The sequence below is a fragment of the Pseudophryne corroboree genome, chromosome 9 (genome assembly GCF_028390025.1).
Source record: "Pseudophryne corroboree isolate aPseCor3 chromosome 9, aPseCor3.hap2, whole genome shotgun sequence".
NCBI lineage: Eukaryota > Metazoa > Chordata > Amphibia > Anura > Myobatrachidae > Pseudophryne > Pseudophryne corroboree.
Window position 1 is genome coordinate 306,532,425 of NC_086452.1, and position 26,896 is coordinate 306,559,320.

The 26,896-nt window shown below is 45.2% G+C and overlaps 1 protein-coding gene and 1 pseudogene across 6 annotated transcripts in view; both read right to left on the reverse strand.

Annotated features, from left to right (window-relative positions):
• The window catches only part of LOC134958068 (activating transcription factor 7-interacting protein 1-like), a 250,363-nt gene that overhangs the window by 28,440 nt on the left and 195,027 nt on the right, over positions 1 to 26,896 (reverse strand). For all 6 annotated transcript variants that reach the window (XM_063940426.1, XM_063940422.1, XM_063940424.1 and 3 more), the window contains one exon: positions 8,389 to 8,492. In XM_063940426.1, coding sequence (XP_063796496.1) covers positions 8,389 to 8,492 — 104 coding nt within the window. The remainder of the gene's footprint in view (positions 1 to 8,388; positions 8,493 to 26,896) is intronic.
• Positions 3,784 to 3,886, reverse strand: LOC134959532 (U5 spliceosomal RNA; annotated as a pseudogene).

Genomic DNA, 26,896 nt, shown 5'->3' on the forward strand with positions numbered 1-26,896 from the left:
TCCATATCCCCGAGTACCTCAGTGTACAACCTCAGTGTTTTTTACTGAGCGAACAGGAACTATATAGAGAGGTTGACAATGGAGAATACCTATAACATAACGGACAACAACAAAGTTGACCCATAACTTTACTGTCAACTAAACCGTTGACACCATAACCGATAGAACTTTATAATTTGAACCAATCGGTGAAAATGTGTTACACCATAAGCTCCTCTGAGCTTAATACCAACCAGGTAAAACGTGTTACCCTAAGCTCCTTTGAGCTTAAAACAACCCAGGTAAAACTGCTCTGGGTGGGCGTCCAGTGCCCCCTATGGATTCAAAGAAAAGGATTTACCTGGTAAGTACCAAAATCCTATTTTCTTTTTCATCCACTAGGGGTCACTGGAGTACTCTTGGGACGTACCAAAGCTTCCCTCGTGGGCGGGAGAGCTGTTTGATACTTGTAACAGTAGGCAGCCAAAGCTAGATGCTGCTGCCGCCACCATTCATACCTTGTAAACGTGCACAAACGTGGTGCACTGAAGGCTATGTAGCCGCGTCGTAGACGCTCCACGACCCGCTGGGTCTGACATTCCCACAGAACCTGTGGGATGAGCTATTACTGACGTAGGCGATTGTAACTTAGCCTTAAAGTAAGCCTGACTTGTAGTCATTATTATCCAACTGGATAATGTCTGCTGAGAAACTGGCTAACCCCAGTTGGCAGCATCATAGAGACCAAACAACGTATCCGTATTACGTACTGTAGACGTTCGGGACATATATAAACACGTAATGCGTGTACCACATTCAGAATTGTAGAATGTGCTGTCCACACAGGAACCACTATTGGTATATTGATGTGAAGAATACGAAAGCGGAATTCGTCCGAAGATCTGCTTTGTCATGAGAAAACTCAAATACGGTGGCTTGGAATACAAGGCACCCAAATATGAAAACAAAACCCTTGCCGAAGCCAAGGCTAGAAGAAAAATGTTTTCCCAAAGTGAGAAACTTAATTCCCATTTGTTGTAAGGGTTCAAAATATGAAAACTGTAAGAAATCTGAACCCAACCTCAAGCCACCTGGCGCTGTAGGTGGGATAAACAGAGTCTGAACTTTGATGACACCTTGTAGAAAGGTGTGTACAGACGCAATAGAGGCAAACGTCTTTGAAAATAAGTTTACCACACAGATACCTGCACCCTCAGTGCAGATAAACGCAGTTTTCCATCCCATCCCGTTTAACAGAATACGGGTAACTTGAAGGATGATGTCGGAAACTTCCGAGGTTTACCACCTATGTAAGCACACGAAATTTTGTAATAATGAGCTGCCTTAAGCGGCTTACTAGCTCGTAACATGGTTGGTATAACCGATACTGTAATGCCCTATTTCTTAAGAGGGCGTTTGAACCCTCACCCCGTCAACCGCAGCTGCGGTGCATAGGTAATAGGTACATAGGTAACTATGGGTAAAAGAACGTTCCCTGTTGTAACAGGTTGGACGTATTATGAGCGGGCCAAGATCGTGTGCAAGTATTCCTTGGAGATTTGAGAAGCAAACTCTCCGAAACCCATGAGATATCACTAGTATGACTGTGACGAACGGTCTTATGATCCGTTTTGGCAACGGAGAGAGAACAACGGAAAATGGTGGAGCCAGATACATGATGCTGACTGACCACATGATTGTGAAACACTCCACCGCCACTGCCCTTGTGATCTGTTGTTTTGTACACATACAGAGCTTTCGTAATGTGGCGAGATGCCATCCTGTATACCTGAGGGTAATCTTTTGTGGACTCACATATGAACCACCTCTGGATTTAATGTCCAGTTTTCAGGATATAAATCCTGACGGGTGAGATCATCTGTCTATCAGATGTCCACTCACGGAATGAACCCCGTTGACATCCTCACATAATAGTGTTCTGGGCAATTGAGGAATCGAGTTACCTGCCGCATTGCCATGCGGCTTCTTGGTTCTCCGTGGTTGTTGTGTATGCAACTCCCGTTGCATTGTCTGACTGCCCTTGGTCAGACTGAAAACGAAGCCTGTAGTGCATTGTAAATTGCACGGAGTTCCAGGACTTTTATCGACAGCAATCTGTCGTGATTTTAGAACCTTTTTTTTTTTTTTTTTTAACTACAACTCCTGAACCTCTGAGACTGTCGTCCAGAGTATATACACCCTCGGCCCTTTGTGGGAAACGCGAGTGAAGGCCGGCGAACTAAAGCGCTTTGAAACACATCATTATTTTTAACAGGCGAATACACCAATGTATCGCTAGTGTGCGTGTTTTGCACTAATTACTAGATGTGTAGAAGGTAAATGTCTTTGATTTACCGTATTTATAATCTTACCTAGGAATCGCTCAGACGGAATTAGATGCGATTGCTTTTGAACATGATCTGCCACCGCAGTATACATTAGTAGCGCAAATTAGAGGAACTCTGTTGAGACAGAGTTCTTATGAGCAGATCATCTAAGTTAGAGGCACTCTGTTGAGACAGAGTTCTTATGAGCAGATAGTCTAAGTATGGAAAGATTGTCACTGTCAGGACTCTGAGATGAGCTACCACCAACATCACTTTGGTAAATAGCCGAGGCGTTGACCAGAAGCCAAACGGTAGACCTGAAATGGTTAATGGTTGTGGCGTTTTGCAAACGCTAGAACCTATGACCAACCAGAATGGGTAAATACGCATTGTGAAGATCAAGTGCAATTATGCAATGTTGTGGCTTCAATATGCAAATGCTAACCGCAGAAACTTCAATTTCAAACTGCAGTAAGTGACTTGCTGATTGAGACTGCGACGGAGCTGTCTGTTTTTGTTCCCCCAAACAGAGGGGAATAAGTAACCCTGACTCTGTTGGTGTACTACTGACTGGATATAAAACAGCTGAAAACCAGCAGAGAGTAAATGGCAACCTGCCAAACCGTTCGATAGAGGCATCTTGTACTTTAATCTGTAAATAGCTGAGACCTCATGAGTTGATGTCTCCCGCAAATGTAACGTGTAAAGACGCGCTTCCACAATAGGAACATGTAGATGGCCTAAGAGGTCATCAAGCCACTGGCTTGGTGACTATAGCGTCTTTACAAGGCGTGACTGTTTTGTACCACCGCTTTGAAAAAAACTGAAGTCTAAAGGGATTAAACGCCGGCACAAGTATTTCCGTTTTGATACTGGCTGCAGTAATGTCAAATTTAGGACCAACAAGCTCTGGCCTTGTTGCGGTTAAACTAGCGACGATGAAAGTGACCGGCGTTAGCAGAAGCTTTACAGATATACTCTGCAGCTTCTTTAAACAGTGATCGTCCTTGTTTCCATACATAGAGTCTAGTGACTCGACACAGACGCATTTACCAATGGCGGATCGCGTCATTTTGGAAACGATTAAATAGAGGTTAGAGTCTACTCAGTCTCTGTAAAAATAGAGACAGTGACTCACTGGGATTTAGCAATGTATGGTTGTCAAAAACCCCGCACTATCTGAGCGCTGGACTAATGTACCCTTCTCACTTGTAGTTATTGATGTGAGATTTGACATAGAATCGTGCATTAAATTATAAGACCAGTCAAATAAACACTCTGGTACCCAAAGGGAAATTGGCCCTTTGGAAAGACGGTCTTTTGTTAGAGCTTGCGGAGTAACTCCGCTCTTTTAATTTGAATTTTTAAATTATTTTTAGCCTGCTCTAGAGCCTTACTCGCTATGCAGACAGACACCACAATAGGCAACGGACAGACACTTGCACGACTTATTGTTATGTGTCATATATATATTTTATTGCTGAACAGCATATTTATATGAAACTCAAGGTTGTTTCTCTCTACGGAAATCTTTAGTAAAAAACGAAAGATTTATTCGATGTGAAGAGAAAACAGAGTATTCTTTATGTGAAAAACAGTTCACATGGGCATGTGAAACCCGAACCAAATTCCCACTAACACCCCTGCGCCTCTGGTGGCTTAGAGATGTAGGGCAGGAATGTTCCAGAATTACAAACTGGAAAACAACAGGAAGCATGGTTAAAATGGCCCCTTTGCCATGCTGACTCTGATAATCACAGAACAAATTACAAATGTTTTCGTGTTAATATAGCCTATTATACAGTATAATCACAGGCCGAGTACAACACATGTCTATGAATAAATATATATATAGGCTCAATAGCCTATGATAATTACAGACATTAATATATTTATACAGCATTAAAATAGGCTCAAAAACCTATTATACAGTAATAACCACAGACTTTAATATAGGCTCCATAGCCTATTATACAGTGATAATCACAGATTAATAAATAGGCTGAATAACCTATTATACAGTGTTAATCACAGCCCTTAATATAGGCTCAATAGCCTATTATACTGTGAAAATCACAGACAGTAATATAGACTCATAGCCTATTACTGCCAGGACCGGTATTATAAATCTGTGACATATATATACATATACCCTGCTGCTGTTCTATATTTGACCCGCCAGCTTCCAGCGTGCCTTTCCCCCTGTAACGCTGTGTGCGGGAAGCCTGCATTTGTCACCATCTCTGCTGAGAATGAGGGAACGTATGCGGTATGGCGCTGGGCGGCCGGACGGAGCTGGGCGGCCGAACTCTCTGCGGGAAGCCTACCTGGGCGGCCGGCGGAGCGGCGGTTAAACTGAGAGTGTCTGCGGCGTATGGCTCCCCCCCCTGCTGGGCGGACGGACGGAGGTGCCGAACGGAGCGCTGGGACGGGCGGCTTAGCGGCTGGGCTTGGCGGGCGCATGAGGGCTAAACAGCATATTACCCCCAACATAGCGGGGCGGCAGCCTGCGCTGACCGCCCCGTTCCCCAGCCTACCTTGCTTGCTCTTCATCATGGCTGCGACGGGGCTTCTTATGTGTAAGCTCCGTCCAGCTTCAGTGATAGAACTCCTGGCTGTGACGGGGCTTCTTCTGTGTAAGCTCCGTCCAGCTTCAGTGATGTGACTCCTGGCTGTGACGGGGCTTCTCTGTGTAAGCCTCCGTTCAGCTCTGTAGTCCTGGCTGTGACGGGGCTTCTATGTGTAAGCTCCGTCCAGCTTTCAGTCAGCTTTCCAGTGATCTATGGCTGCGACGGGGCTTCTTCTGTGCAAGCTCCGTCCAGCTCTCTAGTCCTGGCTGCTCTTTGTAGGAGCAGTGTGCTGCCTGTGGCTGTGAGGGTGCTCTTTGTGAGGACCGACACGCCATGCGCTGCCCGTGCAGCGGCACTATCCCGGACCCATGTTTTTCTTGAAACTGGGAAGGGATGTGCTTTTAAAAAAAAAATTTTAAAAATAAAAATGAAAAATTATTAAAATCTTCCAACAAGTGTGGGAATCCCACAAGCCGATGTTAGTGCTGTGAGCACCGAAAAAACACTGAGGTCGTACACTGAGGTACTCGGGGATATGGAGGGGGGAGAGTCCTAAATTTAAATATTCAGTGCCTTTGTTCGGCTGCGCCCGTCCATATCCCAAGAGTACTCCAGTGACCCCTAGTGGATGAAAAAGAAAACTAATTATCTCTGTATAAGGGCAAAGGAGTGAGAAGTGGGGTTAGTATGATAAGCAAGCCTGTACTTCAATATATAAAAAGGGGTAGGAATAGACCCACAGTATACTTGCAGTTAGCTGATCCTTTGGTGAAAAAACCCCCCTTTAAGTGTGTGTGTGTGTGTCCGGAGTGCAGCGTCCCCCGCCGTCTGCATCAGCGTGGAGAAGATTGCGACCGCTGAAGAAGCCCGCCCCCACAGACTGAGAAGGGCAGCACTGAACAGCCTCTGAGCGGGAGATGGAAGCGGGAAGCCCCTTCTACTTCCGCCGCGGCTCACCCAGTCGCCATGGTGATGGAAACCAAAGCGGGCCGGTGCTAGCGAGCAGGAGCAGCGCCCGGGCTCCACAGACCACAGCCGTACTAGGCATCAGGCTGCTTCACAACCCTAGTGTCCTGGGGAGCTGTCAGACCGCTGCTATTAGATAGCGGTCCGTGCGTGCACCCCCCTCCCGCCACAGCACGCACTGTACATCAACCACAGCGCTCACTGCATACAGAGTCACACACACACACACAACGCTATGGGGGGGAAACAGCCCAACACAATCAGTTGTGGCTGTCATACTCATTCTCTTCCCCCTACCTGAAAGATTGCTTCCTCGGATCCTCAGTCCGGATATAGGGAGCCCCAGTCAGTAAGAGGTGGTGACTTCCCCAGAGGCTGTAAAGAGCAAAGAAACCACTAACTACTCCCCGCTCAAAGTACACCTGTCACCCGTAAACAGGGACTTAGGGTACATGTGGAACAAAAAGAAAAATCAAAGAAAATAAACCTAACTAAAATCCCAAGTAAGGAACTGTGCCTGCACTCTCCAGGCACAAAACTTAAACTGAGGAAACCTGATAGTCAGGCTGGAGATGGGAGGGGTTAGAGGGGAAGGGGGAAGGCTTAGTTTTTATAGGTTCTGTGCCAAAGCTCCCTTCCCACACTCTCTAACCCCCATCAGTTCACACGCACCGTCCCCCAGATGGATGAGACAAAAAAAATGGATTGCTTCCTTCTTTCTTTTAAACACTGAAATGTCAAGAGCCTCTGGCTCTTCAGTCTTGAATGTCAGGAAACTGCTGCTCAGCTCACAGAGGTAGAAATGTATCAAACCTTGGAGAGAGAGAAACTGGAGAGAGATCAAGTACCAACCAATCAGCTTCTAATTGCCAATTTATAGGTTACATTTGAAAAGTGACAGGAGCTGATTGGTTGGTCTCTCTCTGCACTCTTTCCAAGGCTTGATCATTTGAAATCAGATTCACCCAGAACCACAGAGGTACACTAGCATATGCAGTATGAAGATTTGCTGGACTCTACATACAACATCAAAGATGATCAAACTCTTACCCAGTCATGTACCAATTTTGCCATGGTTTTTGTCTAAAATACGTCATCTAGTCTCTTTGCTAGGGGCTCTAAAGACCCCTGCAAAACACCCTCTGATGAAAAGGGCAATACTGTGAAGCTTCATTGGAGAAAGCGGATTGAGAAATAACTTTGCTCACCCTCCTTTAACATGTGCTACAAATTATTAAAGTTCTGAAAAAGATAGGACCAAGGACTTGGCCTAAGCTGGCATGACCATTTCAGCAACACTTCCCACAGGCATACCGAGTACTAGACACGATGGACATCTGTAGTGCATGAAATAGATTGAGGGTAGGCATCCTGTTGAACTTCAGCTGCTGTTTCCAACTCATTCCAGCATATTCTGCTACTTTTAGCATGCCCCAACAGCAAAACTGTAGAGGGCATGCAGTTCCACAGGTTGCCTACCACTAAACTAGACAAGAGACAAAAGTGTTCCTATAAAAGACAGTTCCTCTGCTAGAATTGAGTGACTAAAGTAAAAGCTCTCAATCGAATACTTCCCTGCAGGGGCTATAGACAAGGAAGTCTGGGTCAAAGGCTCTGACTTGCAGTCTGTCAATTCTGGCGGGTATAGACATGGCCACAGTCCAGGAGGACAGGTCACCGCAAATGCCATTACATTCCTTATGTAAGGAGCATGATCCACCACCTGTGCATTGGAGGCCCTGAATCATCTGCTCTGTGTAGACCTTGGTTGCTGCTGCCTAGGGAAGTCACTAACGCACCTAGAGAGCTTTGTCTGGAATCTGTGGTAATGTGTCTTATGGCACAAGCAGCACAGGTGTCCCCTTGTGTCAAGGCTGATTTTGTCTTTCAAAGCCTATCCCTCGTTGAGAGCAGAGGCAAAAAAGTATATTTAAAAAAAAAATTGGTGGCGGGATACGGCCGTTAGGTCGACACAGCTTTGGTCGACAGTCATTAGGTCGACCACTGAAGGTCGACATGTATTAGGTCGACATGAGTTTTAAAAAAAAAAATTTTTTTGGGACTTTTTCTTACTTGACGATCCATGTGGACTACAATTGGGAACGATAACATGTGCCGAGCGCAGCAAGGCACCTTGCCCAAAGTATGGCGAGCGAAGAGAGCCATGCAAAGGGACACGGTGCACTAACTCCCCGTCACTTTACGAAGAAAACAAAAAAAGTCCAAAAACCCAGGTCGACCTAATACATGTCGACCTAATGACCATGTCGACCCAACAACGACCCATACCCGTGGGGGGGGGGGGGAGGACAGAAGCAGTCTTAGTGCAGAAGTGCTCTATTCTTTTGGACACTGTTGAAACCGGAATTCAATCAGTTAAATGAGCAGCTGTCAGACTTCAGCTTAATAACCAAAATCCTGGCTAAGACTCTATAACCTCCAAGATAATGACCTAAAAATCAAGTAGAATGCTACACAGGTATTTTAATATTCGCTCCCTAACATGTCTGCAAAAGAAATATGGGGAGATTCATATGTGCACTTACTTGAGGTGGTCGATGATGAACTGTGAGTTGTGGTCCAGTAGTACTTAAAGGCATCCCATTATTTACAACATAAGCTGTGGCTTGTGGCATTCTTACAGGTACTCCTAAACATTTCAGAGACAGCAGAAAATTAAATCAATATGAAATGTACTGTGAAAAGTTTAATCAATGTCATTACTGGAAGAAATGTATCCCACCAAATTCAGCAGTTACTTAATTTTTTTGTACAATAAGCTTAAACAGGGAAGTTTTGTACCGGAAAGGCATAAAACTGAACCCTTAAATCCCAGGGAGCAAATCAGATTCATAAGCTTGTCTTTGTAGCACCTCCCAGAACAGAACATTCAACATTTGAACAAGTACCGAAAAGTAAAACACTTGTTTTTATATAAAAAAAAATATATATATTGAATCAAGTTGACAAAGACCAGAAGCCTGATAAATGGGTTAGTCAGTGATCTCCAAAGATGTCACTTTAGGAGTGGACAAAATGCCTAGGGCTTATGGGTGATGGACAACTTTTATTCTATCAGTTTCATGCTTACTGTGTCTTTAATAATTTCTAATTTTGGGATAGACAGTGGGGATGAGGAGAGATGAAATTCTTAGTAAAAGGACACTATGTGACTTAAAAGACTGGTATTTTTTCAAGAGTAGCACAAATATCTAGCTGGTAAACTTTTAGTGGACACCCAGTTCTTCAGGCCACGGAGACAGATGCAGTAACTTGCAGCATGATGATGATACCTAAAGCATCCAAGAAAGTTTTGTTTCCTAAAAAAACATTAGCAATATGTTGCCCTATATCTGTGAATTACAAAAAGAGAGCTGCAACTCACTCTAAATAAAAAAAACAAAAAAGAGTATTTCAAAATACTGCATATAGTGGTGCTTGAAAGTTTGTGAACCCTTCTGAATCCTCTATATTTCTGATGAAATTTGGTCTAAATCTACCTCAGATTTTCACACAAGTCTTAAAAGTAGGTAAAGAGAACCAATTCAAACAAACGAGAAAAAAAATTAGACACGATAACAAATGAGACAAAAAAAAATAATAAGACGACATGCAGATATTTTGAAGGTGAATTTAGAGTCAGGTATTTTCAATCTACGGGAAGCCAATCAGGTGTGAATGGACATCCTGCATTTTTGAAAGAACAGGGGCCAAATGTAATAGAGTTTCAGAAAGTGAGAGATTTGGTAAGGTTTTTGCAGTTTTTTTTTTTTTTTTGAAGTGGCAATCATTTACATTGTAAAACCAGGTTGCTCTTGCTGTGTAAATGATTGTCACTTAAAAAAACAAAAAACCTTACCATATCTCTCACTTTTTGAAACTCTCACTCTATTACATTTGGTCCCAGGGATCTAGCATAGCTGATGTTTGTGGAAGTGTATTATGCCACGAACACAGAAAATTTCTGAGGACCTCATAAGAGTTGTTGATGCTCATTATGCTGGAAAAGGTTACAAAACCATCTCTAAAGAGGAAATGCCAGACCATTATTACCCTCCCCAAGAGTGGTTAACCAACAAAGATCACGCCAAGAGCAAGGCGTCCAATAGTTTGCAAGGTCACAAAAGAACCCAAAGTAACCTCTAAGCAATAGTAGGCCTCACATTGGCTAATTATAATGTTCAGGAGTTCACTGAACACAACAATGCTCATCAAAAAGATTATTGCCTGTCTGCAGTTTGCAAAAGATCACCTGGATAAGCCAGAAGGCTACTGGAACAAAGGGGCAGATGTATTAAGCCTGGAGAAGGGATAAAGAAGTGATAAAGCAGTGATAAGTGCAAGGTGATAACACACTAGCCAGTCAGCTCGTAACTGTCATTTTTCAAATCCATACAGATTGGCTGGTGCGTTACTTCTTTATCCCTTCTGCATGTTAATACATCTGTCCTAAGGTTTTGTGGACAGACGAGTCCAAAAACAGGATTTTGGTACTTACCAGGTAAATCCTTTTCTTTGAATCCATAGGGGGCACTGGAGTACTCTTGGGATATGGACGGCTTCCACAGGAAGAAGGCACTGAATAAATTAATTTTGGAACTACTCCTCCCCTTCATATCCCAGAGAACCTCAGTGTTTTTTACTGAGCCGAACAGGAGCTATAGAGAGGTTGACAATGTAGAATTACATATAACATAACGGACAACAATAAAGTTGACACAACATTACTGACAACTAAACAGTTGACACCATAACCGATTAGAACTTGTTAATTTGAACCAGTCTGTGAGAATGTGTTGCCATAAGATCTACTGAACTTACCCTAAACCAGGTAAAACTGCTCTGGGTGGGCGTCCAGTGCCCCCTATGGATTCAAAGAAAAGGCTTTACCTGGTAAGTACCAAAATCCTATTTTCTTTTTCATCCACTAGGGGACACTGGAGTACTCTTGGGACGTACCAAAGTTTCCCCCGTGGGCGGGAGAGCTGTTTGGCACCTGTAACACCAGGCGGCCAAAGCTAGATGCTGATGCCGCAAACGTATCAAACTTGTAAAAGCGCACAAACGTGTGCACTGAAGACCATGTAGCCGCACAGCAAAGCTGTGTCGTAGAAGCTCCACGACTCGCTGCCCATGACGTTCCCACAGCACGTGTGGAATGAGCCGTTACTGATGTAAGCGGCTGTAACCTAGCATGAAGGTAAGCCTGACGTATGGTCAGTTTAATCTATCTGGATAAGGTCTGCTTAGAAGCTGGCCAACCCATCTTGGCAGCATCATAGAGAACAAACAACGTATGCGTCTTACGAACGGTCGACGTTCGGGATACATAAACGCGTAATGCGCGTACCACATCCAACGTTCCAGAATCTCCTGTTAACACAGGAACTATTATTGGTTGTAGATGTGAAAAGATGACACTACCTTTGGTAGGAAAGCGGGATTCGTCCGAAGTTCCGCTCTGTCATCATGAAACACCAAATACGGTGGCTTGCACGACAAGGCACCCAAATCTGAAACACGCCTTGCTGAAGCTAAGGCTAAGAGAAAAATTTTTTCCAAGTGAGAAATTTAATATCCACTTGTTGTAAGGGTTCAAAGTATAAGGACTGTAAGAAATCTAAAACCAGATTCAAGTCCCAAGGCGCTGTAGGAGGAATGAATGGAGGCTGTACTTTGAAAGTAAATTGACAACGCAGATATCTGCATTTTTAGTGTGGATAGACGCAGTCCTCCATCTAACCCCATCTGTAGAAATAATAAAAGACGGGATAACTTGAAAGATGATGTCGGAAACTTTCGAGCCTCACACCAACCTATATAGGCACGCCAGATTCTGTAATAATGAGCTGCCGTAACCGGCTTCCTAGCTCGTAACATGGTTGGTATAACCGATTCTGGAATGCCCTCTCTTCTTAAGAGGGCAGTCTCAACAGCCACCCCGTCAAACGCAGCCGCTCTAAATCGGGGTAAAGGAACGGACCCTGTTGTAACAGGTCCGGACGTAGTGGGAGTGGTCAAGGATCGTCTGCGAGTAGTCCGCGGAGATCCGAGAACCAAGCTCTCCGAGGCCAATGAGGCGCCACTAGTATGACTGTGACGGACTCTCTCTTGATCCGTTTTAGCAACAGAGGGAGCAGCGGAAACGGTGGAAACAGATACACGAGGCTGTACGGCCACGCGATTGTGAGAGCATCCACCGCCACCGCCTTTGGATCTCTCGTTCTGGACACATACTGGGGCATTTGGTGATTGTGGCGAGATGCCATCAGATCCACCTGAGGGTAACCCCACCTCTGGACCAACATGTGAAACACTTCTGGATTTAATGCCCATTCTCCTGGATGAAAATCCCGACGTCTGAGATAATCCGCCTCCCGGTTGTCCACTCCCGAAATGAACACTGCCGACAATATTACTTGGTGATACTCGGCCCACCTAAGGATACGAGCTACTTCCCGCATTGCCATGCGGCTTCTCATTCCTCCTTGCTTGTTGATGTATGCGACCGCCGTCGCATTGTCTGACTGCACCTGAACAGTCTGAAACCGAAACATGTGCACTGCTTGTCGTAGCGCATTGTCAATTGCCCGGAGTTCCAGGACACTTATAGACAGCAATCTTTCGTGATCTGCCCAGAGACCCTGGAGCCGATGCCTTTGAACTACAGCTCCCCAGCCTCTGAGACTCGCGTCTGTCGATAGAATTATCCAATTCCAGGCGCCGAACCGTTTCCCTGCGGTTAGATTGTGTGCTTTGAGCCACCAGAGAAGAGACACTCTGGCCTGTGGCGACAACTTCACCCTGTGGTGAATCTGCAGATGCGAGCCCGACCACTGTGCTAGCACATCTAGTTGAAAAGGACGTGAGTGAAATCTTCCGAACTGAAGCTCTTCGAAAGCCGCCACCATTGTGCCTAAGAGGCGAATGCACAAATGTACAGAGACTGTGCGTGGCTTGAGTACTAATTGTACTAGATGACGAATGACCTGTACTTTCTGTTCTGGTAGGTAAATTCTTTGATTTACCGTATTGAGAATCATACCTAGGAATTGAAGTCGTTGAGACGGAATCAGATGTGATTTTTTTGAAACGGACTATCCAACCGTGCCGAACTAGTACATTGTATGTTAGCAACGCCTGTTGGAGAAGCATCTGTTGAGACGGAGCCTTGATGAGCAAATCGTCCAAATACGGAACAATTATTACTCCCAGGGATCTGAGATGAGCTATCATCACCGACATCACCTTGGTGAATACCCGAGGCGCTGACGAAAGGCCAAACGGTAGAGCCTGAAACTGGTAATGGTCTTGCCGTATTGCAAACCGCAAGAACCTCTGATGAGGAGGCCAAATCGGAATGTGTAGGTACGCATCTTTGAGATCCAGTGCAATCATGAATTCCTGTGGCTCTAAACCTGCAATTACTGACCGCAGAGATTCCATCTTGAATCTGTAGTAAGTGACGTACTGATTGAGACCTTTTAAGTTCAATATTGGCCTGACCAAGCCATCCGGCTTTATTACCACAAACAGACTGGAATAAATAAGAATTTACTCACCGGTAATTCTATTTCTCGTAGTCCGTAGTGGATGCTGGGGACTCCGTAAGGACCATGGGGAATAGACGGGCTCCGCAGGAGACTGGGCACTCTATAAGAAAGATTTGGTACTATCTGGTGTGCACTGGCTCCTCCCTCTATGCCCCTCCTCCAGACCTCAGTTAGGATACTGTGCCCGGAAGAGCTGACACAATAAGGAAGGATTTGAATCCCGGGTAAGACTCATACCAGCCACACCAATCACACCGTATAACTCGTGATATTATATCCAGTTAACAGTATGAAATATAACTGAGCCTCTCAACAGATGGCTCAACAATAACCCTTTAGTTAGGCAATAACTATATACAAGTATTGCAGACAATCCGCACTTGGGATGGGCGCCCAGCATCCACTACGGACTACGAGAAATAGAATTACCGGTGAGTAAATTCTTATTTTCTCTGACGTCCTAGTGGATGCTGGGGACTCCGTAAGGACCATGGGGATTATACCAAAGCTCCCAAACGGGCGGGAGAGTGCGGATGACTCTGCAGCACCGAATGAGAGAACTCAAGGTCCTCCTCAGCCAGGGTATCAAATCTGTAGAATTTAGCAAACGTGTTTGCCCCTGACCAAGTTGCAGCTCGGCAAAGTTGTAAAGCCGAGACCCCTCGGGCAGCCGCCCAAGATGAGCCCACCTTCCTCGTGGAATGGGCTTTCACTGATTTAGGATGCGGCAATCCAGCCGCAGAATGCGCCAGCTGAATTGTGCTACAAATCCAGCGAGCAATAGTCTGCTTAGAAGCAGGAGCACCTATTTTGTTGGGTGCATACAGGATAAAAAGCGAGTCGGTTTTCCTGACTCCAGCCGTCCTGGAAACATCAATTTTCAAGGCCCTGACTACGTCCAGTAACTTGGAATCCTCCAAGTCCCTAGTAGCCGCAGGCACCACAATAGGTTGGTTCAAGTGAAAAGCTGATACCACCTTAGGGAGAAACTGGGGACGAGTCCTCAATTCTGCCCTATCCATATGGAAAATCAGATAAGGCCTTTTACATGACAAAGCCGCCAATTCTGACACACGCCTGGCCGAAGCCAAGGCCAATAACATGACCACTTTCCACGTGAGATATTTCAGATCCACAGTTTTAAGTGGTTCAAACCAATGTGATTTTAGGAAACTCAACACCACATTGAGATCCCAAGGTGCCACAGGAGGCACAAAAGGGGGCTGAATATGAAGCACTCCCTTTACAAAAGTCTGAACTTCAGGCAGTGAAGCCAGTTCTTTCTGGAACAAAATCGACAGAGCCGAAATCTGGACCTTAATGGAACCCAATTTTAGGCCCATAGTCACTCCCGACTGTAGGAAGTGCAGAAAATGACCCAGCTGAAATTCCTCTGTAGGGGCCTTCCTGGCCTCACACCACGCAATATATTTTCGCCAAATGCGGTGATAATGGTTTGCGGTTACTTCTTTCCTGGCTTTTATCAGCGTAGGAATGACTTCCTCCGGAATGCCCTTTTCCTTTAGGATCCGGAATTCAACCGCCATGCCGTCAAACGCAGCTGCGGTAAGTCTAGGAACAGACAGGGCCCCTGCTGTAGCAGATCCTGTCTGAGCGGTAGAGGCCATGGGTCCTCTGATAACATTTCTTGAAGTTCCGGGTACCAAGCTCTTCTTGGCCAATCCGGAACCACGAGTATCGTTCTTACTCCTCGCCTTCTTATTATTCTCAGTACCTTTGGTATGAGAGGCAGAGGAGGGAACACATAAACCGACTGGTACACCCACGGTGTCACTAGAGCGTCCACAGCTATCGCCTGAGGGTCCCTTGACCTGGCGCAATATCTCTTTAGCTTTTTGTTGAGGCGGGACGCCATCATGTCCACCTGTGGCCTTTCCCAACGGTTTACCAACAGTAGGAAGACTTCTGGATGAAGTCCCCACTCTCCCGGGTGTAGGTCGTGTCTGCTGAGGAAGTCTGCTTCCCAGTTGTCCACTCCCGGAATGAACACTGCTGACAGTGCTAGTACGTGATTTTCCGCCCATCGGAGAATCCTTGTGGCTTCTGCCATCGCCATCCTGCTTCTTGTGCCGCCCTGTCGGTTTACATGGGCGACTGCCGTGATGTTGTCTGATTGGATCAGGACCGGCTGGTTTTGAAGCAGGGGCCTTGCCTGACTTAGGGCATTGTAAATGGCCCTCAGTTCCAGAATATTTATGTGTAGGGACGACTCCTGACTTGACCAAAGTCCCTGGAAATTTCTTCCCTGTGTGACTGCGCCCCAGCCTCGAAGGCTGGCATCCGTGGTCACCAGGACCCAGTCCTGTATGCCGAATCTGCGGCCCTCTAGAAGATGAGCACTCTGCAGCCACCACAGTAGAGACACCCTGGTCCTTGGAGACAGAGTTATCGGTTGATGCATCTGAAGATGCGATCCTGGCCACTTGTCCAAGAGGTCCCACTGGAAGGTCCTTGCATGGAACCTGCCGAATGGAATTGCTTCGTATGAAGCCACCATTTTTCCCAGGACTCGTGTGCAGTGATGCACCGATACCCGTTTTGGTTTTAGGAGGTCTCTGACTAGAGATGACCGCTCCTTGGCTTTCTCCTGTGGGAGAAACACTTTTTTCTGTTGTGTGTCCAGAATCATCCCCTGGAACAGTAAGCGTGTGGAAGGAACCAGTTGTGACTTTGGAATGTTTAGAATCCAGCCATGCTGTTGTAGCACTTCCCGGGATAGTGCTACTCCGACCAGTAACTGCTCCCTGGACCTCGCCTTTATTAGGAGATCGTCCAAGTACGGGATAATTAAAACTCCCTTTTTTCGAAGGAGTATCATCATTTCTGCCATTACCTTGGTAAACATCCTCGGTGCCGTGGACAGTCCAAACGGTAGTGTCTGGAATTGGTAATGGAAATCCTGTACCACAAATCTGAGGTACTCCTGGTGAGGAAGGTAAATTGGGACATGCAGGTAAGCATCCTTGATGTCCAGGGATACCATGTAATCCCCCTCGTCCAGGCTTGCAATAACCGCCCTGAGCGATTCCATCTTGAACTTGAATCTTTTTATGTATGTGTTAAAGGATTTCAAATTTAAAATGGGTCTCACCGAAGACACTGAGATACTACTTGAAGGATCCAGGGATCCACCCGTGAGCGAAGCCACTGATCGCTGAAATTTTTGAGGCGGCCCCCCACCGTACCTGGCTCCGCCTGTGGAGCCCCACCGTCATGCAGCGGATTTGGAAGAAGCGGGGGAGGACTTTTGTTCCTGGGAACCTGCTGTGTGTTGCAGCTTTTTCCCCCTTCCTCTAGACAGAAAGGACCCGCCTTTTCCCCGCCTGTTTTTCTGGGGTCGAAAGGACTGTACCTGATAATACGGCGCTTTCTTAGGCTGTGAGGGGACATGGGGCAAAAATGCTGACTTCCCAGCTGTTGCTGTGGAAACAAGGTCTGAGAGACCATCCCCGAATAACTCCTCACCCTTTTAAGGCAAAACTTCCATGTGCCTTTTAGAATCTGCATCCCCTGTCCACTGCCGAGTCCATAAGCCTCTCCTAGCAGAAATGGACAATGCACTTATTCTAGATGCCAGCCGGCAGATCTCCCTCTGTGCATCTCTCATGTACAAGACTGAGTCTTTTATATGCTCTACGGTTAGCAATATAGTGTCCCTGTCTAGGGTGTCAATATTTTCCGACAGGGAATCTGACCAAGCAGCAGCAGCACTGCACATCCACGCTGAAGCAATAGCTGGTCTCAGTATAACACCAGTGTGTGTATATATAGACTTTAGGATAGCCTCCTGCTTTCTATCAGCAGGTTCCTTTAGGGCGGCCGTATCCGGAGACGGTAGTGCCACCTTTTTAGACAAACGTGTGAGCGCTTTATCCACCCTAGGGGGAGTTTCCCAACGTGACCTATCCTCTGGCGAGAAAGGGAACGCCATTAGTAATTTTTTTGAAATCACCAATTTTTTATCGGGGAAAGCCCACGCTTCTTCACACACTTCATTTAATTCTTCAGATGGGGGGAAAAACTATTGGTAGTTTTTTCTCCCCAAACATAATACCCTTTTTTGAGGTACCTGGGTTTATATCAGAAATGTGTAATACCTCTTTCATTGCCTCAATCATGCAACGAATGGCCCTAGTGGACATTAAATTTGACTCATCGTCGTCGACACTGGTATCAGTATCCGTGTCGACAACTGTGTCTGCCATCTGAGGTAGTGGGCGTTTCAGAGCCCCTGATGGCCTTTGAATTGTCTGGGCAGGCACGAGCTGAGAAGCCGGCTGTCCCGCATTTGGCATGTCGTCAATTTTTTTTATGTAAGGAGTCGACACTTGCACGTAATTCCTTCCATAAGTCCATCCACTCAGGTGTCTGCCCCGCAGGGGGTGACATCACATTTATAGGCATCTGCTCCGCCTCCACATAAGCCTCCTCATCAAACATGTCGACACAGCCGTACCGACACACCGCACACACACAGGGAATGCTCTTAAAGGAGACAGGACCCCACAAAAGCCCTTTGGGGAGACAGAGAGAGCGTATGTCAGCACACACCAGAGCACTATATAATGCAGGGACTAACTGAATTAAGTCCCCTATAGCTGCTATAATATTTACTGTGCCTAAATTTAGTGCCCCCCCTCTTTTTTTTACCCTTTTCTGTAGTGTAGACTGCAGGGGAGAGTCAGGGAGCTTCCTTCCAGCGGAACTGTGAGGGAGAAATGGCGCCAGTGTGCTGAGGGAGATGGCTCCGCCCCTTTTTCGGCGGACTTTTCTCTGTATTCTGGCAGGGGTAATTACCACATATATAGCCTCTGGGGCTATATATTGTGGTTATTTTGCCAGCCAAGGTGATTTTATTGCTGCTCAGGGCGCCGCCCCCCCCCCCCCAGCGCCCTGCACCCTCAGTGACCGGAGTGTGAAGTGTGTATGAGGAGCAATGGCGCACAGCTGCAGTGCTGTGCGCTACCTTGGTGAAGACTGAAGTCTTCTGCCGCCGATTTTCCGGACCATCTTCTTGCTTCTGGCTCTGTAAGGGGGACGGCGGCGCGGCTCCGGGAACGAACACCAAGGACGGGTCCTGCGGTCGATCCCTCTGGAGCTAATGGTGTCCAGTAGCCTAAGAAGCCCAAGCTAGCTGCAAGCAGGTAGGTTCGCTTCTTCTCCCCTTAGTCCCTCGTTGCAGTGAGCCTGTTGCCAGCAGGTCTCACTGTAAAATAAAAAACCTAACATATACTTTCTTTCTAGGAGCTCAGGAGAGCCCCTAGTGTGCATCCAGCTCGGCCGGGCACAGAAATCTAACTGAGGTCTGGAGGAGGGGCATAGAGGGAGGAGCCAGTGCACACCAGATAGTACCAAATCTTTCTTATAGAGTGCCCAGTCTCCTGCGGAGCCCGTCTATTCCCCATGGTCCTTACGGAGTCTCCAGCATCCACTAGGACGTCAGAGAAATAACCCTGACCCTGTTGTTGTACAGGGACCGGAATCAAAACTGCTGCATTCAGCAGAGACTGAATGGCAATCTGCAGAACCGCCTTCTTGTCGTCCGACACAGGCAGACCGGTCTTGAAAAACCGCATTGGCGGAAGACAATCGAACTCTATTTTGTAACCCTTTAACACTAAATTGCGGATCCACCCATCTGTGGACGTCTGAAGCCACGCCCACTGGAACGCCTGAAGGCGTGCTCCCACAATTGGAGATCCAAGATGGGCTGGGAGCCCGTCATGCCACTGGCTTGTTGGCGACCTTAGCGTCCTGACGACTTGTGTTGGTTTGTTGGAAACCACGTCCCCGACCTCTTCTACCAAGTGTGGCCGCTCCTCTGCTGCACCCACGAAAGGACTGAGGTCTAAAGGATTTGAACGCCGGACCAGAGTATTTGCGTCTAGGTACCGTTGGAGGCAATGGTAAGAAAACAGACTTTCCTCCCGTGGCCTCAGAAATCCATCTGTCCAATTCAGGACCGAACAGCTTCTCGCCACCGTAAGGTAACACCTCTATACCTTTTTTGACCTCCGCTTGCCAAGAACGCAGCCAGAGTGCTCATCTTGCTGTAACTAGCGATGATGAAAGGCTGACAGACGTCAGTAGAAGCTGTACATAGATAGTCAGCAGCTTCCCAGATTTAATCAGCGAGAAGTATAAGATGATCGTCCTGTAGAGCAGACTTGAGCTCTTTTACCCATACCATTAGCGCCTTAGTTACCCAAATGCCAACCAACCCAGGTCTCAGCAGCACTCCTTTTGCTATATACATGGACTTTAGCATAGCTTCTATTTTACGGTCTGAAGGGTCTTTAAGCGTAGTAGCAGCTGGTACTGGTATGGTTAATTTCTGTGTAAGTTTAGATACGGATGAATCCACCAATGGCGGATTCTCCCATGTAGCTGTCATGGACTCTGGAAACGGGTAACTCGACTTAAATCTGGAAGGTATAGAAAACCGTTTATCCGGATTCTTTTGTGTTTCTAGTAACATTTTATTAAGAGATTCCGACACAGGAAAACACATCGGAGATCTCTGTCGTTTAGTTAAGACGACTTCATCATTTGTCAGAGGCTCCTCAGTTTCTGTAAACTTCAGAGACTGACGCACCGCTCTGATGAGATTATCAATGCCTGGGCTGTCAAAATAGTCACTATCTGACTGCTGGTCTATTTCTCCCTCCTCACCCTCATCCGCAGTGAGGTCTAGCATAGCAGAAACTGGCAAATCATAAGACAAAAGAAACTTATCCTTTCCACCCAAGGTGGACTTGGACTTTTGGTAAGATTGAGACCCCTCCGGTAACTCTAGCGGTCTCATCTTAGACTCAGATCTTGCCGCTTCCCGCTCTTGACGAGTGAAGGCCAATTCTGATTGCAATCCAACCAGGACATTTGCAAGCATAGCCCATGGAGGGTCCGGAGATGAAACTGGCTTTAAAACCGGAGTGGAAACTGTATTTGTAGCTGAATTCACAAAACATACTGTACATGTGGTAGATCCATCAGGCAACACACTTTTACAGACATGGCAGGGAAATTGCTTTTTAGTCTTTGCAGGTGCCTTACTCATTATGCAGACAGACAATACAAACCACAAACACAGACAATTTGCACGACTCAGTAAATAGCACTACGGTTCTTGTATGTACATATATATATATATATATATATATATATATACACACATACACACACAGAGTACATACATACATATATATATACATATATACATACATATACATATATATATATATATATATATATACATACACATAGGTTGAGATGCACTCAGTGATGCTATGCAGCTGCCGGGGTGCCGTTCCTACAAAGAATCCACAGCAAATCCCATATATATGGGAAGGATGGCACTCCACGGACTTCTTAAATAGAATACATTTATTGTCCAACGTTTCAAGGCCTAAACGGCCTTTTTGTCAAGGTGCTGAAAAACAAAACATTAAAAGTGCTTACCTTAAATAGCAGAGTGAGACTACAGTAGCTTCCGTGCAGCCCGCCTTCCGGACGCCGTCCTCGAGGTCCCTGACGTCATCATCCACGGACCAACTGCGGTACAATGCATTGTGGGGAGGTTACCATGGGAACCCGTGTGTAACACGGGCCCGGCGCCCTCTATCGTAAATTTTGTATATAAGGTTGCTAGGCAGCAATAGGTTGCCATAGAGAGGAAGGGAAGCCCCAGGCGCGCTGCAGGGATGCATCTGCAGAAAGATAAACATAGTGCATGAAATAAAAATTAAAAACATTAGATAAGGGAATTACAATGAGACTATATCTATTGAAACAATTAACTTTTGATCTATCAAATGCAGGGAACAATATATGTTTAATAAATCGACCAGTTTATTCTAGAAGAGTGTTCCAAGAGATTTTGTCGTTTAGTCCCTTGGGGTGGATGGTGCCCAGTGTGTAAATCCACCTAGACTCTAATACAAGTAATTTTTTTGCTCGATCCCCTCCCCATACGTTTTCTGGCACATGATCGATTATTTTATATTTTAGAGTTGACATTTGAAGTTTTGCTTCCCTAAAGTGCCGTGCCACTGGCTGTTCAGGAATCTTGATCTTTTGTTCCAAAGAAGATTTAATAGCAGATCTATGTTGCGCCATGCGCTCTTTAAACATGCGGGTCGTCTGGCCTACATAGCTCATGCCACATGGACAAGTGATAATATATACCACAAATCTTGTGGTACATGTTACTGTGTGTCGGATTTTGTATTTAGTTCCCAAATGTGGATGGTTGAAGGTGGTTCCAATTTCCATGTAACGGCATGTAATGCAAGAAATGCATCTGTAACAACCTGTTTTTTGTACTGAGTATTAACAGACTTAGAAAGCATGGGAGTAATATCACTTTTCATGAGGATGTCTTTAAGGTTTCTGCCCCTTTTAAAACACGTCATGGGTTTACTCTTGTGTAAGATGGCTAAAATCAGGGTCAGAGCTCACTATGGGCCATGAGGCCCTAGTCGCCCTGGGTACCACTGAGGTACCTAATGTGAACTCTGATGAACGGTAGTAAGTTGTTTTGTTTATTAAGAGGAGAGACATTCAGTAGTTGGGTTCTTGTCATGTTTAATACTTCTTGTTTTTGTTGTAGCAAGGTCTTGTAGTTATAACCCCTAGCTAAAAATGTCTGTACTATTAGATCAACCTGTGGCTCAACTTCTGCTGGGTTGCTGGTGATGCGCGCAATGCGCATCATTTGCGAGCGAGCTAAACCCTTCTTTAGGGCCGGGGGATGAAAACTGTTGGAGACGAGCAGAGAGTTACGGTCAGTACTCTTACTATATACAGAGGTGACAATCTTATGATTCTGGATGTCACTATACAAATACAGAAAATTGACCGACCTATCACTGTAGTTTTAAGTAAACTTGATAGGCGAGTTCTGCGCATTAATGTCCATGATGAGCTGTATCAGCCTGTCCTCGCTGCCTTGCCAGATCAGGAACAGATCATCTATATACCTTGTATACCAGATGATCTGGTCCATAATTTCTGGATTGGTGAAGAAAAACCTTTTTTCATAAGCGAACATAAAAGATGTTTGCGAAGGATGGAGCTACGCAACTTCCCATCGCACACCCCTGATTTTGTAAGTAGAACTGTCCGTTGAAGTAGAAATAATTCCTTTTCAGGGTGAGTTCCAACAGATGTAGAAAAAGATTAGGCTCTATTGTGGTGAATGAATTAGTACGCAGGAATGCCTCCACTGTCTGTAAACCCTCATCATATGGGATGACCGTGTACAGGTTTTTAACGTCCATTGTGCACAATAAAGCTGTGGGTGGTAATTGCGTGAAAGATTCTAGTTTAAGCAGGAGGGAAGTTGTATCTTTCAAGTAGGTGGATTGTGTAGTGACCAGAGGTTGAATCATGGCATCTAGGAATTGTGAAATGGGATGGAAAAGTGAATTTCTTGCAGATATAATAGGGCGGCCCGGGGGATTCTGTAAATTTTTGTGTATTTTGGGGACTGTGTAGAGAATGGGAACCACTGGAGAGGATTGGGTAAGAGCTTGGCACGTTTTAGAATCCAATTGTTGAATGGTAACTGCCTGCTTTAAAACATCATCCAATTCTTTTTTATACCCTGTAGTGGGATCCTTCTTTAATATCTCATAGGTCTCAGAGTCTCCCAGTTGTGATTCAATTTCTTCTTAATATTGGATGGTATCCTGGATTACTATCCCCCCGCCTTTGTCCGCAGGACGTATTACCACGGCCATGTATTTAGCTAAATCTCTGAGAGCACGTTGTTCCACCGGGTTCAAATTGTGAAAGATCTTTTTTTGTGCCTGTTGGTACTTAATAACTGAATCGTCCATAAGACGTGAAAAGGTCTTCAGTGAAGGATTTAAAGACACTGGATCAAAAGATGATTTGGTTTTTATCGGGAGCTCTCGTGAGGTACTGCTGTTGAATATGTTGTTTTGAAAAAATTCTTGGCGTCTCAGGGTTCTACTATATCTGTAATTTTCAATTTTCCAATTAAATTCATTGAACTTATTTGTGGGCACAAAGGAGAGTCCTTTGCCAAGGACTATTTCTTCTGTCGGGGTCAAGATTCTGGATGACAAATTGTATATCTGATTACCTGAAGTTATTTTTTGCTCTTTGCTGATCCTTTTGTTTTGTCCCCCGCGTCGGTTTGACGGTGGAGTGTCGATATGAGCCCGGGTAGTCACCCCTAAAGGGGCATTTTTTGATGTTGAGGGTTCATCTGAGTCATTCATGTGGAAGTCACTGTCACTGTTGGAATATCTTATGTCCCGTTGTCCTTTATGTTTCCTATTTCTCCATTAGGGCCGAGGGTTTCTGAAGGTCCCCTTGGGTGGTTGTTCAGAACCATATAGCCACCGATAGACCCTTTTATCTTCATAATCTTAAGTAACTGTCTGCAACTTATCCTTTTTAAATTTCAAAAGGTCCTTTTTATATTGATCACACTGTGCGGATAGCTTGATCCAAAATTGCTGGTAAGTAGGGTCCTGCAGTGTGGACTTCTGTTGCGTGGTATAGGTTTCTATCTTGGATCGCGTTGTAGTTCGTTCTTTCCCTGCTTCTTCAATCACTAAGATCATAAGATCTAAACTACATTTGTTTAAAATGGCGATCCAACGCCTGCAGAATTCTGCACTGCTGCGACCTATTGTGGGGCAATTATTGATTCTAAAACCCCTGGGGATCATTTTTGCCCGATAGTAGTCGGACAGGGTACTTCCATGCAGCTGAAATTCAATCTCTCTTTTCTTTAGTTTGTATAAGGTGTTATACACATCCTCTGCAGTAGTTGTGTGGTGAATGGCATCTTCCTCTGGGTTGAATAATATAGCAGTGATCTTTGCTTGTGAGAAGGACAAAGTTTCTCCCTTAGGCAACTCCAAATCCACAAAGGATAATGGATCCCTGCTAGTAGTTCCCGTTTCCATGTTGTGCAAAGTGCTGCAAATAAGTGCAATATTAAAGTGTCCGTGCAGATAAAAACAGTAGTGGTAGTCCTTGTACTAATCAAGCAAAGCTCATATATGCTGTAGGTGCCACCTCTCTTTAAGGACTATGCTAGTCCAAGTTATACATACATAGGTTGAGAGGCACTCAGTGATGCTATGCAGCTGCCGGGGTGCCGTTCCTACAAAGAATCCACAGCAAATCCCATATATATGGGAAGGATGGCACTCCACGAACTTCTTAAATAGAATACATTTTTTGTCCAACGTTTCAAGGCCTAAACGGCCTTTTTGCCAAGGTGCTGAAAAACTAAACATTAAAAGTGCTTACCTTAAATAGCAGAGTGAGACTACAGTAGCTTCCGTGCAGCCCGCCTTCCGGACGCCGTCCTCGAGGTCCCTGACGTCATCATCCACGGACAAACTGCGGTACAATGCATTGTGGGGAGGTTACCATGGGAACCCGTGTGTAACACGGGCCCGGCGCCCTCTATCGTAAATTTTGTATATAAGGTTGCTAGGCAGCAATAGGTTGCCATAGAGAGGAAGGAAAGCTCCCATGCTTTCTAAGTCTGTTAATACGCAGTACAAAAAAACAGGTTGTTACAGATGCATTTCTTGCATTACGTGCCGTTACATGGAAATTGGAACCACCTTCAACCATCCACATTTGGGAACTAAATACAAAATCCGACACACAGTAACATGTACCACAAGATTTGTGGTATATATTATCACTTGTCCATGTGGCATGAGCTATGTAGGCCAGACGACCCGCATGTTTAAAGAGCGCATGGCGCAACATAGATCGGCTATTAATTCTTCTTTGGAACAAAAGATCAAGATTCCTGAACAGCTAGTGGCACGGCACTTTAGGGAAGCAAAACATCAAATGTCAACTCTAAAATATAAAATAATCGATCATGTGCCAGAAACGTACGGGGAGGGGATCGAGCAAAAAAATTACTTGTATTAGAGTCTAGGTGGATTTACACACTGGGCACCATCCACCCCAAGGGACTAAACGACAAAATCTCTTGGAACACTCTTCTAGAATAAACTGGTCGATTTATTAAACATATATTGTTCCCTGCATTTGATAGATCAAAAGTTAATTGTTTCAATAGATATAGTCTCATTGTAATTCCCTTATCTTATGTTTTTAATTTTTATTTCATGCACTATGTTTATCTTTCTGCAGATGCATCCCTGCAGCGCGCCTGGGGCTTCCCTTCCTCTCTATGGCAACCTATTGCTGCCTAGCAACCTTATATACAAAATTTATGATAGAGGGCGCCGGGCCCGTGTTACACACGGGTTCCCATGGTAACCTCCCCACAATGCATTGTACCGCAGTTGGTCCGTGGATGATGACGTCAGGGACCTCGAGGACGGCGTCCGGAAGGCGGGCTGCACGGAAGCTACTATAGTCTCACTCTGCTATTTAAGGTAAGCACTTTTAATGTTTTGTTTTTCAGCACCTTGACAAAAAGGCCGTTTAGGCCTTGAAACGTTGGACAATAAATGTATTCTATTTAAGAAGTTCGTGGAGTGCCATCCTTCCCATATATATGGGATTTGCTGTGGATTCTTTGTAGGAACGGCACCCCGGCAGCTGCATAGCATCACTGAGTGCCTCTCAACCTATGTATGTATAACTTGGACTAGCATAGTCCTTAAAGAGAGGTGGCACCTACAGCATATATGAGCTTTGCTTGATTAGTACAAGGACTACCACTACTGTTTTTATCTGCACGGACACTTCAATATTGCACTTATTTGCAGCACTTTGCACAACATGGAAACGGGACCTACTAGCAGGGATCCATTATCCTTTGTGGATTTGGAGTTGCCTAAGGGAGAAACTTTGTCCTTCTCACAAGCAGAGATCACTGCTATATTATTCAACCCAGAGGAAGATGCCATTCACCACACAACTACTGCAGAGGATGTGTATAACACCTTATACAAACTAAAGAAAAGAGAAATTGAATTTCAGCTGCATGGAAGTACCCTGTTCGACTATCGGGCAAAAATGATCCCCAGGGGTTTTAGAATAAAAAATTGCCCCACAATAGGTCGCAGCAGTGCAGAATTCTGCAGGCGTTGGATCGCCATTTTAAACAAATGTAGTTTAGATCTTATGATCTTAGTGATTGAAGAAGCAGGGAAAGAACTACAACGCGATCCAAAATAGAAACCTATACAGGTTGAGTATCCCATATCCAAATATTCCGAAATACGGAATATTCCGAATTACGGACTTTTTTGAGTGAGACTGAGATAGTGAAACCTTTGTTTTTTGATGGCTCAATGTACACAAACTTTGTTTAACACTCAAAGTTATTAAAAATATTGTATTAAATGACCTTCAGGCTGTGTGTATAAGGTGTATATGAAACATAAATGAATTGTGTGAATGTACACACACTTTGTTTAATGCACAAAGTTATAAAAAATATTGGCTAAAATTACCTTCAGGCTGTGTGTATAAGGTGTATATGAAACATAAATGCATT